Source organism: Theropithecus gelada, chromosome 2 (genome assembly GCF_003255815.1).
Source record: "Theropithecus gelada isolate Dixy chromosome 2, Tgel_1.0, whole genome shotgun sequence".
In the NCBI taxonomy this organism is placed as follows: Eukaryota; Metazoa; Chordata; class Mammalia; order Primates; family Cercopithecidae; genus Theropithecus; species Theropithecus gelada.
The window spans coordinates 158086865-158100508 of NC_037669.1; the positions used below are offsets into that span (position 1 = coordinate 158086865).

Consider the following 13644-nt stretch of genomic DNA (forward strand, 5'->3'; position numbering starts at 1 on the left):
CCTGGGATGCATACTCCGGGAGTGCTCTTGAAAGCAAATGGGTTACTCCATGTGCAGGTGTTGAAAATGTAAAACACACTATTATTTTTTCCCTAATAAAACCCCAATTTTGTTCAGAGGACAGCTATAGTGTTAACTATACTTCTTAGCATCCTTTGCAGGGGGTAGCTATGTGACCCAGGTTTGGCCAAGAAGACTTAAGGAAAAGCAGCTGTGCATGCAAGGGAGCGATTTGCTCTCTTGATGTAAGCATGGCCCCTTCCTGTTTCCTGTCTTCCACGTCTTTCCTGGAATTAGGAGAGGAGGCTGGAGATGGAGCAGCCATCTTGTGACAATGAGCCAGCCATGGGGATGGGAACCACAGGCTAAGGAATCTTGAAGGGCCTAGGTTATGACCCCTGGACTACCTACTAGCAGACTTCTTATTATGAGAGACAAATAAATCTCATTTAAGTCATTTTGGTTGGCTCTCCATTACATTTAGCTGAACTCCACCCAGTAAAGGTCAATGAAGGGAGATAAGCATCTGTGAGCATTTCTGAATAGGCTTTTCCTTTGGAGATGATGCTGGCGCTGACGGGAGGCAGAGGGCCAGATTAACAGAACGGGACTAGGTGAGGGCTGGAGAGGCTGATCCTCCAGGGGTTCTACCAGAGGATCATAGTGAGGTCTCAGGGTTTGAGAAAGAAGCTCCAGCCATGGTAGCCCTAAGGTGCCTGCGACATTGGCCTGGGGGTTTTCTGGTCCCTGTTTAGTTCATCTTGCAAAATGGGGCTGCTGGACTAGACAACTGATCAGAAAACATAATGCTTCAAGTCTGGGCTTTAGAGTCAGACAAGGCTGAATTCAGGGTCCAGCTCCACCACTTGCTAGCTGTGGCTTTCAGACAGCTTTCTTATTGGACTGCTCTAGCATCCTTGTCTGTGGAGTCCAGACTCTAATAGTACCTATGCCTGTAGGGCTAACGTTGGGGCTTCATGAAATCCTGCATGGGGGTGCTCAGCAGAGGGCCTGGTATGCCCAGCACACACCAAGTGCTCCATGCTAGTATCTGTCCTTGCGTGCCATGTTCTCCCAGTGGATGGGAGCTGGAATTAATGCCTGCCCTGAGGCTGGGGCTGCTACAGAGCTGTGGGAAGCCTGTCTGGATGTACCTTGCTCTATGGCTGAGTGAAGTGGTCAGGGGCTGCCCACTGTTCAACAGCTCTGGAATGCTGCCATGTCCAGGGACCTTGGGTCGCAGGTGGACAGAAGCCCCCAGACCCAGGCCAGGCCAGACCAGGCCCAGAAAGGTATCAGATCTTGGGCAGAAATAAGAAGCCTATGTGGTCCATCTGTCCTGTGGCCTTTGTCTTAGCCAAAGCCTCCTGGATATTGACGGCATCTTTTCCTGGGTTTGGGGTGGGGTTGGAGAGGTTCCCTCTGTACAGGACTACAGGAATGAGGGAGCTGGAAAAATGCCTCCAGAACTGGATTCCTCACTGCAGCTGCTTTTGGAAGAACCTTGTTATCCTTCCCTTGAGAAGCCTCACTGTCTCTTCTCCGCGCTTGGAATCCTGGTGGTAAAAAATCTTGGGGAAAAAATAAACTCACTATTCATGCCAGCACTGAGAAGGAGGTCAGTGGGGTGAGTCTCGTTTGTCCACACCCTCCCACCCCCTCTACCCCTTCCCCCAGCACCCCAGGCCAGACCCAGCCATGCCGACACTTGACAGCCCCTGCAGTTTACCTTGGCTCAGGTCCAGAGACTTCGGGCCCAGCCCCCACCTTTTCACCTTGTTACCCAGCCCCCTCTCCAGCGCAAAGAGCAGTTTAAATATAAATCAGTCCTCAACACAAACAGAGCTGCAGCGAGTCTCGGAGCCATCACCGGAACTGAGGGCCCAGGTTTTCTGCGAGTGCAAACAAGCAGAAACTAGCTCCGTAAATCTCCCCAAGAGCGTCGGGAGGGGTGCCGGGGCTCCCCTCCACCCCCTGGATCCCGTTGGCCCCTCCAGCGCCCGCCTCGGGCCTCCTCATACCCTAGCCTTCCTGCCCCCCAGCCCTGTCAACCTCTCTCCATCCCCTCCAGTCACCCACCTTCGCTTCACCCACCCTCTCTTCGCCAGTCCCCAGGAGCCTCCACCCCCTTGCAGCCTCCTGCCCCCGCACAGCCCTCACCTCCCCTCCCCGGGCCCGCCACCTCCTTCCCTCCCTCTCCGCCTCCCGGCAGGCGGGATCTTCTCCCGGGCAGTCAAGCCTAGCGGGTCGCTGCGGCGTCACACCTGTCTGAGGGGGCGGCGGCGGCGGAGGGGCGGGGGCTCGCAGCGCCTTTGACACCCGAGTAAAAGAGGGAGGAGGGTTTCAGACAGCTTTCTTATTGGAGCGCGTTTCATCATCGGCGGCTGCCACTTATAAAAACTTCTGGGCGCGCACTCCCTGGCTCAGTCTCTGCTCCGCGAATCTCCTCCGGCCGCCGCCGCCGCGCTCGCCTCTCACCCGCCCAGCCGCTCCAGCCCGAGGCGCCCCGGCCCCCGCGCGCCAGGTCCCTAGCCCCGGGGCCCGTTGCCCCCGCGCTGCTCCGCGCCCGGCCAACCGCCCTCAGCCATGGGGCTCCTGCCCAAGCTCGGCGCGCCCCAGGGCAGCGACGCCTCTTCCAGCCGAGCCGGCCGCTGTGCCCGCTCGGTCTTCGGCAACATTAAGGTGAGCGGAGTACGCGGGGTCGTCCGGGCCGGGGCCGCGCCGTGCGCACCTTCGGCTGGGCACCCGCGTCTGTCTGCCGGAGCCAGGAGGCGCTGCGAAGCCCCAGGCTCCCTCCCGTGCTGCGCTCGGATCTCATCCCCGGGCGACGCGTGCTGGGCGTGTGTGTGCGAGTGTGTGTGTGCGCACGCTTGTGTGTGTGTGTGTGTTCACACGCCTTTATCGGAGTAAGTAATGGGACAATGGAAGTACCTGCTTACTGCTTACTGGGACAACTTCAGGCAGAGTTTTAAGCGAGAGAATTGTCCTGCTTGGTGATTGAAAAAGATTATCTCGAGGAACCCTTTTTCGGCCTCCAGCGGGCGGTTACTTCGTCAGTGAGATGGGCTTGGAGGTGCCAGGGGGACACCCGCGCGTTGAGGGACAGACTGTGTCTCGTCTGAGCCCCCTCGTCCTGGGGTGGGTGGCCTAAGGGATGTTCTCCTTCCCCAGGCTTTCTTCTCCCGCCAACGGAGGTGGGGGGCTCTGCTACCTGGCTGTGCTGCTCGCGGTTATGTTGAGAATTCTCTCTCAGCGGGCAGCTTCCCCCAGGCTGGCAACAAACCCGCGTGCTCGGATTGGCTTCCCTGATCTGGAAATGACCCCAGGAAGGCCACGGCTCTCACGGTTCGGTAAGGTCTAAGCAGGTGCCACTCACCAGGCAAGTTATGCGGAGCGGGTGAGAAGATAGGGTGTTGGCAGCTCTTAGGATGAGAGCACCTTTCCCAGGGGTCGGAAATGGCTTTCCACTCCCTCACAGGTCCAGGAGGACCTGGAATGGTTCAATCCACACTCGGGCTCTTTTGCCCATTCTGGCTAGGCAGAAGTAACAATGGAAGATACCTCCTGAGAGGGCAGAGCTGCTGCCGTGAGGGTGTGGGAGACTGCAGAGACTGCATCAAGGCCTCTTCTGGTCAGGGTGGGATTCTGGTGTAGAGAGGTTGTTTCCCACAACCATACAGTCAGATGGGACTGGATAAAGCCTCCAGTGGTGCAATTAAGGGGAAGCCAGATTACACAAAGGGATGATGGTGACATCCTTTTGTGGAAGGGGTATCGGTGCACTGGTTATATGTGTCCAACAGAAAGGGATCTGGAGGTCAGAGTGGATCTCACCTGCATACTTACTCAGCTGGGATCTCCACTCCTGCTTCTGCTCTTTCTGCACCACAATAAATACAGGCTGAATTGAGTTTGTAGTTGGATATGGATAAGCAACAGAAATTTTGAGATAGTTTAAAATAATCTCCAAATCTCCTCGTTTTTGGCCAGAGCTGGATGGAAATGTTGTGTGCAGTTTTGGTTCCACCATTTTGGAGAAGTTTCATCAGGGAATTTTGGAACCTTTGGTATTTATAAATTAGGAATTGAGAGGAAAGGGTGGGGACTAGGATTAGATGGTCTAAAGAAAGGGGCCTCTACAGGAACTAGGGTGGAGCAACCTCCCTTCATTTTCACCAAGAAGGGCAGGAGGGATGGGTGTCCAGGACAGATTCCTGACAGTGAGGGAAAGGCTGAATGAGATTGATCCATTTAGAACCCATCCTGGTTCCCTAAAATAACTGTTTATGCCAGCAATTTCTTTGGAGATCTATATAAATATGATGATTTCCCATGTGTCGATGATTTATCCACATGTACCTGAGGGCTGGGCTCAGGCCAATTGGCCTCCTAAAGGAGTTAAGTGCTCATGCCAGTTAAGAGTTTTTCTTGACTCTAAAAATGAGATTCTGTTAGTCATCACCTCCTTTGATCCACAGTAATTGTAAGACCAGAGTTTGGAGCGACTTCCACTTAACTCCACTCATCAGTCTGAAACCAGATACAAGGTTGGATAGCTTAGGGTGTCCAAGATAAATCTTGAATCTCAAATTCCACCAGTTAAAGTCACTTGCGCCTTTCCCTCCTGGGGCAATAACTGGAAGCTCTGCTATTTGAAGGGATATTTCCTCTCAGTGAGAGTGCTTGTCGTAGCCCTGCCACCTCGCAGTGGGGGATGGGTTGCACATATCTTGGGACATGTATGACATAGTGGGAACAGGGGACACTCGACCAGAGGGTCTGTCATTTGTCTAGATTCCTTGTTGCTGGACAGACTAACCAATCGACTTTGGACATTCCTGCAAATACCCACAAACCATATAGTTTAGGGGAGTGGATAAAGCCAGAAGACTCAGATCCAAGGTCCCATCCCAGCCACCTACTAATGGGATGATGCAGGGAAGCATTTCTTACCTTTCCAGGGCCTCAGGGTCCTTACCTGAAAAAGCTGGTAATTGACCAATAACCAGCTCATGGGACTCAGTGAGGATTATGTGGAATGAGGCATAGGAAAAGGGCTTTGTAAACCTTGCTGTGCTCTTAGGATCAGTACCCATCTGAGATCAATTCTTGCTTCAACAAATAGGATTTGTTCATGTTCAAACATTTAGGAATGATTGTTCCACCAATTCCATGAGGCATAGTTATTAGTTAAGAAAAACTACATTTAATAATAATAATGATGATTAAAATAATAGTAATAGTGGCTAACAGTATTTGAGCTGTATGAGTGTACCAGGAACTATGGAAATACTTTATCTGTATTTAATCCTCATTACAACCCTGTCGAGTGGATACTATTATTGTCCTCATTAGTAATGAGGAAAACAAGGCATTGTGAAATTGTTCTCATAACCAGAAAGGGGTGGACTATAGAGGAACCAGGTATGTGAGACTTCAGAGTCAAAGACCCAAACCTTGTTAAAGTTGGCCCTCACCATCAACACTATGCTAGTTAACACTGGTTTAGCAGGGGTGTGCTTATTCCTAGTGGCCAGTGATTTATCTGGGCTCTGGTGACACACACATCCCAGCTGTGACCAAGGGGAGCGGCAGTGGCTGCAGGATAGATGCTCTCAATGGCTAACGGGCTGATACGCTTTCCCTCTTCATAACTGTCATCTCCAGAATGTGGCAGCTCTCAGGTGGGTTTTATGTGTCTCCTCTCCTGCGGTAGTAAACCAGATTTAATTTACAGTCTCTGTTGCCTCTGGCTTACAGGATTTTTTTTTTTTTTTTTTTTTTTTTGAGATTGAGTCTCGGTCTGTTGCCCAGGGGGAGTACACTGGCACCATCTTGGCTCACTGCAACCTCTATCTCTCAGGTTCCAGCAATTCTCCCACCTCAGCCTCCTGAGTAGCTGGGATTATAGGCGCCCACCACCACATCTGGCTAATTTTTGTATTTTTTTTTTTTTTTTAGTAGAGATGGGGTTTCGCCATTTTGGCCAGGCTGGTCTTGAACTCCTGACCTAAGGTGATCCACCCTCCTCGGCCTCCCAAAGTGCTGGGATTACAGGAGTGAGCCACTGTGCCCAGTCAGGAATCTTAAGAAGCAAAGATCTGCTCCACAATCACTGTTCAGCATTCGGTGTCCGGAATGCTAAATTAAAAACAGGTTCATTTAGTAATCCTGAGGGTGGGGGTGGGAGGCAGCTTTTGCAGCTGACTTATCCTGGCGGCTTCAGGAAGCTCTGTTTCTCCTTAAAATAAAACTTGCCCTCGGGACCAAACTGAGGTTATCTTATAGAAAGAGTGGTTGGTGACTGCTACCAAATTTCAGGAAATCACACACCCAGAGCTCCAGTGTAGTGAAGTAATGTATATCCAATCAGTGAGGCAATATCCCAGTGGAGACTGAGGGCTGGAGAATAGTGGGAAGAAGGGAAAGGCAAACCTCACAGCTTGGCTTCAGTGGCCCTGGTGACTTCTGGCCTGGGAGGACCAAGAAGTGGGGGAGAATTACTTTGTCTTGGCCTATGTCCATCCCTTCCTGAGGCTTCTGACCCCCAGCGATGGGGAGGCATCTTGGGCTTGCTTAACTAATCAGTTTCCAGAGCAAAGTGCTCTATCCCAGCAACCAGATTCATGCTCAGGAAAACACTCTCAAGACAATCCCCTGAACCCAAGAATTCCTTCCAGTGTGTTAAGATATGCCCACTCCTCCCCAGGGGTGGTGTTCCTCTAACGTTGAGGACAGCATTGTTCTGTTCCTAGGCATCTGCCTCCTGAGAGGCCCGCTTCCCCTGCTTGTAGGGAGAAAGGAAGAACAACTGGAATGGGTAGTCACTCAACCTCCTCTTCCTGGATGATGCTCAAAGCCCTCCTTAGCTCTTTCAGTTTGTCTTCTGGTGGTACTCACACGGAACAAGTGGAACAGTGTTGTATGTTTCGCAATATACATAGCTGATTTCACCTCTTTCTGATCATTGTCTTTTGTTATGACAGTGACTACCTGTTTTTTCCATTCTGAGAGATCCAGAAGTGATGTTGGAACATTGAGATGGGCACATGGCTTCCCTTTGCCTTCTTTTGTCTTGCTTGTGTAATAGACCAGGGTGTATGCAGAGGAATGGAGGGAGTCCCCTGGCCTTGCCCCTCTTCATTCTCCCTCTTCTCAACCCCCACTTAGTTTTATCCTGCCCCATGTCTTTAACCAGCCCCAGCACTCACTTCAATCCCCTTTCTGCCTGTGGTGGCGCTGGCTTTCAGACCATTTATGGGCCAGAGCCTGAGAGTCAGTCATGGTGGAACTAAGCAGCCAGGGATGCTCCCAGGGCAAATGAGCCCATCAGGAAGCCTGCACAGGGCCAGGCTAGTTTGGGCCCTGTTCTGAAGTTAGGTTCACTAACACGTGCTTGGCCATCCCATTCTGTTTCTGTTGAGGAAGGACAGCTGTGTGAATCTGCACCTGTCTGTATCCCAGAGGATCAACACAGATGGTTGTCACTGCAGAACCTGGGACCTCATGAGCCACCATAGAGAAAGTCAGCTGAGTTCCTAGTGCCAAACAAAATGATTGATTTAGAATTTTTTAAAAAACTTTTTATTTTATAATAATTATAGATTCATAGGAAAAATAGTACTTAGAGGTCCTGTGTAGGCTTTACCTAGTTTCTGCCAGTGGTTGCATCTTGTTTGATTTCAGTATAATATCAAAAGCAGAACATTGACATTGCTATCAAGTGTGTGTATAGTTCTGTGCCATTGCATCACATATGAAGATTTGTGTAACCACCACCCCACCACTTCAAGATACAGAACTATTCCATCACCACAAGGATTTCTCCTGTGCTGACCGTTAACAGTCATGTCCCCTCACTTCCGTGACTACCATCTCTAACCCCTGGTGACCACTAATCTGTCCCCTCCACCTGTATAATTTTATCACTTTGAGAATGTTATATAAATGGAGTCATACAATCTGTGACCTTTTGAGATTGACTTTTTTCATTCAGCATTATGCCCGTGAGATCCATCCAAGTTGTTTTGTGTATCAATAGTTTGTTTCTTTTTATTGCTGAGTAGTATTCCATGGTATGACTGTACCATAATCTGTTTAAACGTTCACTTATTGAAGGACATTTGGATTATTTCCATCTGGGGGCTATTACAAATAAATCTGTTATGAACAATTGTGTAAAGGATTTTGTGTGGACATTTTCATTTCTCTAGCGTAAATGCTCAAGTGTGTTTGCTGGGTCATATGTTAGTTGCATGGTGAGATACTTTTAAACTGCTGAACTGTTTTCTGGAGTGATCACACCAGTTACATTTTCACCAGCAATATGTGAGAGACCCAGTTGCTGTGACACCTCATCAGTATTTGGTATTGTCACAAATTTTTATTTTAGCAATTCTAACAGGTATGAATAGTGACACCTCATCATGGTCTTGTTTTGCATTTCCCTAATGGCTAGTAATATTGAACATCTTTTCATGTGCTTATTTACCATTTGTATTTCCTCTTCATTGAAATGTTTTTTTCCTATATTTTGCCCATCTTCTAATTGTAATCTTTTTTTTTAACAGTTGAATTTTGAGAGTTCTTTATATATGTCAGACACAAGTCCCTTGTTGGGTATGCAGTCTGAAATGATTTTCCTCTAGACTGTAGCTTATTTTTTCATCCTCTTAACAAGGTATTTTACGGAGAAAAATGTTTAATTTTGATGAATTTTAATTTATCAATTTTCAGTCTTCTGGATCCTGCTTTTGGTGTCATGTCTAAAAACTCTTCTCCAAACCTTAGTTTCCGAATGATTTCTTCTATATTTCATTCTAAAAGTTTTTTTCTCGTTTACATTTAAACTTATTTTCTATTTTGAGTTAATTTTTGAATGGGTGGAAGGTTTAGGTTAAGGTGTTTTGTTTGTTGTTTTACCTATTGCTATCCAGTTGTTTCTTCACCATTTTTTTTGAAAAGACTATCCTTTATTGAATTGCCATTGCACCTTTGTCAAAAATCAGTTGGTTGTACTTGTGTGATCTATTCCGGGTTTTAAATTTTGTTTTGTTGATCTATGTGTACATTTTTCTGCTGATAGCAGTCTGTCTTTATTCCTGAAGCTAAAGCAAGTCTTTTTTTTTAGTTGATGAGCCCATCCATCTTTATTTTCTTTAAAAAATTATTATTTTCGGCCGGGCGCGGTGGCTCAAGCCTGTAATCCCAGCACTTTGGGAGGCCGAGACGGGCGGATCACGAGGTCAGGAGATCGAGACCATCCTGGCTAACACGGTGAAACCCCGTCTCTATTAAGAAATACAAAAAACTAGCCGGGCGAGGTGGCGGGCGCCTGTAGTCCCAGCTACTCGGGAGGCTGAGGCCGGAGAATGGCGTGAACCCGGGAGGCGGAGCTTGCAGTGAGCTGAGATCCGGCCACTGCACTCCAGCCTGGGCGACAGAGCGAGACTCCGTCTCAAAAAAAAAAAAAAAAAAAAAAAAAATTATTATTTTCGATTGACAAGTTTTTGATTGGCATAATTGTATACATTATGGAGTACAATGTGATGTTTTAATATATGTGTGCATGATTAAATCAAGCTAATTAATGTATCATGACCTTGCTTATCGTTTTTTATGTTGAGACACTGGAAATTTACTCTTTACTATTTTAAAATATATATTACATTATTGTTGACTGTAGTCACTCTGCTATGCAACAGATCTCAAAATCTATTCCTCCCATCTATCTGAAACTTTGTACCTTGAATCAATCACCCCCCATTCCCCTCTTCCCACCCTACCCCCAACCTCTGATAACCATCATTCTACTCTTTACTTCTATGAGTTCAGCTTTATTAGATTCTGCATTTAAGTCAGATCATGAGGTATTTGTCTTTCTGTGCCTGTCTTATTTCACTTAGCGTAATGTCCTCTAGATTTACCCATGTTGCAGTAACTGACAAGATTTTCCCCTTTTTAAAGGCTGAATAATACTCCATGTGTATACATGCCACATTTTTCCTTACCTATTCATCCACTGATGGATGCTGAGGTTGATTCCATATCTTGGCTATTGTGAGTAATGTAGAGCAAGTCCTGAAGTTGGATAAAAGCTTGGTTTTACTTGGCAATGGTATGTGTTTATCTTACAGATACCAAATTTTATTACCTGTTCAGTTTCCCTTCTATTCTGGCTTTTAGGAAGATTTAAGGGCAGGTTTAACGCTTGCTTTTGGTAAGTGAGTGGGATCTTATGTATTTATGTGCTCCAGCTTTTCTTCTGCCCTTAGCTGATTGGTATGTTTTTTTTCCCCTTGAAGCTGATTTTCAAGTCTATATTCCTAATTTTTTTCTAATCTTAATGACAGCCCTGCAAGAGAGGTATCAGCATCTCCATGTCACTGTTGAGGAAACCAAGGCTCATCCAAGGCCACATATCCAGTAACTGGCAAATCAGGAATTCCCACCTGGTCATCTCGCTCCTATTCTTCCCATGACTACAGAACGCCTCTCAGCTCTGGATTCTCTCGTCTACCAGCATTTGGGCCTGAGCTCAGTGATCTCTGACGTCCTTTCAGACTCTTAGATTCTTATCTCATGATTTTAAGTTGCTGATTGAGATGAGACTAGGAGCAGGGCCAGTTAGGTCTGGACTCTTCTAGGAGACCTGTTATGAAACCTGGCAAAAGCACCCAGATTGTCTTTGAGCAATCCCCAGTCCTTTCAAGTTGAGAGGACCTTGATTCCCTGGGTGTGTCTTACTGTTTGGGATGGATTAAATTTGCCCAGGGGTGGAGATGAAGCTGAGGCAGGAAGTCTGAGACTGCACTGAGGGGTTGAAGGATGGGATGATACTCTGCAGCCAGCAGCTCTCTTCCTGAGCCTCTTTCCAGCCTCTTTGCCCCGCTGAAGGGAAAGGCTATGGAGGCTCACAGGGATACACTGGAGGCTCAGACACAGCCAGAGCATTAACCCCAGAACTTGTGACCTTCAGAAACTCAGTCTGGTCAGCATTTGGCACTGTCTCCCATGCCCAAACAGGGCTGACCCCTACCTTCAGAAATGTGGCAAACTACTGGAATCCTGTAGGAAGCTGAGAGTCCTGATGACAAGTTTCATTTTGTTTACCCAAACGTCAGTCATACTTGTTTATGTCTAAAAACTGCTCCATCCAACACCCTTGAGAAATGCTGGCCTAGAGCACAGACAGCCTCAGTTAAAATACCTGTGTTATCAGAGAGAGGGCTACCTTGAGCTACTGTTTATCAAACTGCCCCACCAAGAGGCCCTGAATTCTAGAAGGGAATGAAGAAGTTTCCATGTAGGGGTAGGATAAGGTGGGTGAGGGGAGATGTCTGGGGATGTGGCCTGACTCCTGAGTATTACATTTCTTTGATATATTTTTGTACTTTATCTTAAAATCAAATGAATGATATATTGTCCTCCACAATCTATGTGTTTCCAAATAATATGTCATATTTCTCTCCAAACCTTGGAGTAACATTGATGCTCTAGGAAGGTGTGTGTGTCTAACTCGGCTCTCCCAGATATGGACTCCCAGGTAGAGTGAATTGAGTTTCGAAAATACAACACAGGCAGACCTCACATTGGAACTAGTTTATGTGGTTGGCTTACCCAGCCAGCTTGTCAGGTGCAGAGGGAACGGTACCTAGACAGTTTAAGTGGGACAGGTGTGTGAGGCGTGGACATCAGAAAATTCCTGGTCCAGGCCCCATGGGACACCACCAGACAGAACCAGCTAGAGAGCACAGCGAGGCCCTGTTGGCCTGGGGCATAGGGACAGCAGTGGAAGGGAAGGGTGAAGTTTTGGAAAGCAGGCTTCCAGAGTCACACTTCTGCTGCTTGTTTGGCTGCCAAAGAGATTGCAGAATAGGATTAAACTGATCTCTTTCTCAGACTGTTTTACAAGTCATTCTTCCCTAGTGCCACAGGCCCTTTTGAAAACTTCCTCCTGTACCTTTGATTTACAGTGTATTTGGGATACGTGTCTGGGAACTGAGACTGATGTGGAGCCAGGACCTCACTCACTCAGTGAGCATTTATTGAGTGTCTACTGTAAGCATCTATTGAGTGTCTATTTTGTAAGCATTTATTGAGTATCTACTGGGTGAAGCTCATTACTAGGTGTTGCTGTTTATACCTGGCTCCCTGAAAGTCTCCCAGGTTTCCAAGAAAAAATTGCCTGTAAGTTCCCTGCCTTCCAAGATGACCAAATGTCTTCATTTGCCCGGGACTGAGTGGGTTAAGACACGAGACTTTCAGTTTTGAAACTGGGAAAGTTGTGAGCAACTTAGAAGGAGTTGGTCACCTCACTGCCTCCCTTGCTATGACATTTTACAAGAACAAACTCGCACCTTCTAACTGTGGTGCAGGGGAGGTGCCGAGGAGAGTCAGGGATGGTGTCCAAGAATGGAAATGAACCTTAGGGACCTACGGGGAGAAGAAATGGGGAACTTCCAGAGAGCAGGCAAGTGAGAGCCAGGATGGCAGTTGCTGGGCTTCTGCACGGCGGTGGGGCTCAGTGCCCTCTCTGGTTTCTATGTAGAAGTCCTCCCACCTAGCTTCCCACCTTCATTGCTGGTCATGATTTTTATAGTGTTTTTAAACATCTTATTGTATAGAATCTGTAAAAATGATGATAAAGCTGAGCTATTGAAAGATGGTGCTTCCTGGCTTATGGAATTATTGAATTTCAGACTAGACAGTGATGAGAAAGCTCATCGGCTCAAAGACGCAGGAATCCTTTTGCTGTCCTTGCCTCTGCTTGCAGAGTTCTGATGGGGAGCTCACTGTAGCACAAGGCAGACCCAGAACATTGTAACACATTTACCAGGTTTCTCTTGTGTGGAGTTAAAATCTTCACCTGCCCGTCCATGTGTGTTCCCCAGAGTGAAGCTAGCAGAACTCATTACTCCTGAGTCACTTGATTCACGGTTTCTAGCAGAATACTGTCTCCCCTCTCCCAGAAGCCCCTCTAACTGTGGACTGCTCAGCAGGGTTGAAATAGAAAACCAGGTAGTTAGGGCCACCCTCCTCTGAAAGCCAAACTAAGCTCTGAAGGTGGGCATTGCTGGGACATGTGTGGCCCCCAACGCCTGATGTCCCAGATCACAAAGGTTTCATTGCTGGTTCTGGTCACTGCCAGGAGCCTGGTCACCACTCATGTGAGTGTCTCAGGCTTTGTGGCAGCAGCTGGAAAGTGGCCTGGGACCCGTGGAACCAACAAAGACCCTCCCATGATGCCCCCTGCACTAGACCTTGCAAGTTTGTGATGCTCTCATCAGCCCCCAGATCTGTGCCCACGTCATCTCTCACACTCCTCCTTCTTACCCCCGCCTCCCTCTGTTCTCATACCTCAGCTGTCACTGTTCCCCAACTTTGGGAGCTTTCATGGAGTATCCTAGACAAGTCATTGACTCCACCCTCCAGCCTCTAATGGACAACATCTCTCTGGAGGAAGGAGAAAAGGGGCTCACTGGAGACAACATTCCCTGGCTTCATTGCCAGAGGGCTAACAGACCCCGCACACAGGGCATCTCGCCCAGTGCTAGCAGGAACAGGGCTTCTGGGTCCCAGCCTGTGCTCCAGGGCTGTACCCCACATACACCAGGGTAGTATGTGGCAGGTCCAAGTTAATGA

The 13644-nt window shown here is 47.9% G+C and overlaps 1 protein-coding gene across 1 annotated transcript in view; it reads left to right on the top strand.

Moving 5' to 3' along the window:
* The first annotated feature begins 2586 nt into the window (after nt 1–2586).
* SLCO2A1 (solute carrier organic anion transporter family member 2A1) overlaps nt 2587–13644 on the top strand; it is an 89436-nt gene continuing 78378 nt past the window's right edge. The window contains exon 1 of the mRNA XM_025375778.1: nt 2587–2682. Coding sequence (XP_025231563.1) covers nt 2587–2682 — 96 coding nt within the window. The remainder of the gene's footprint in view (nt 2683–13644) is intronic.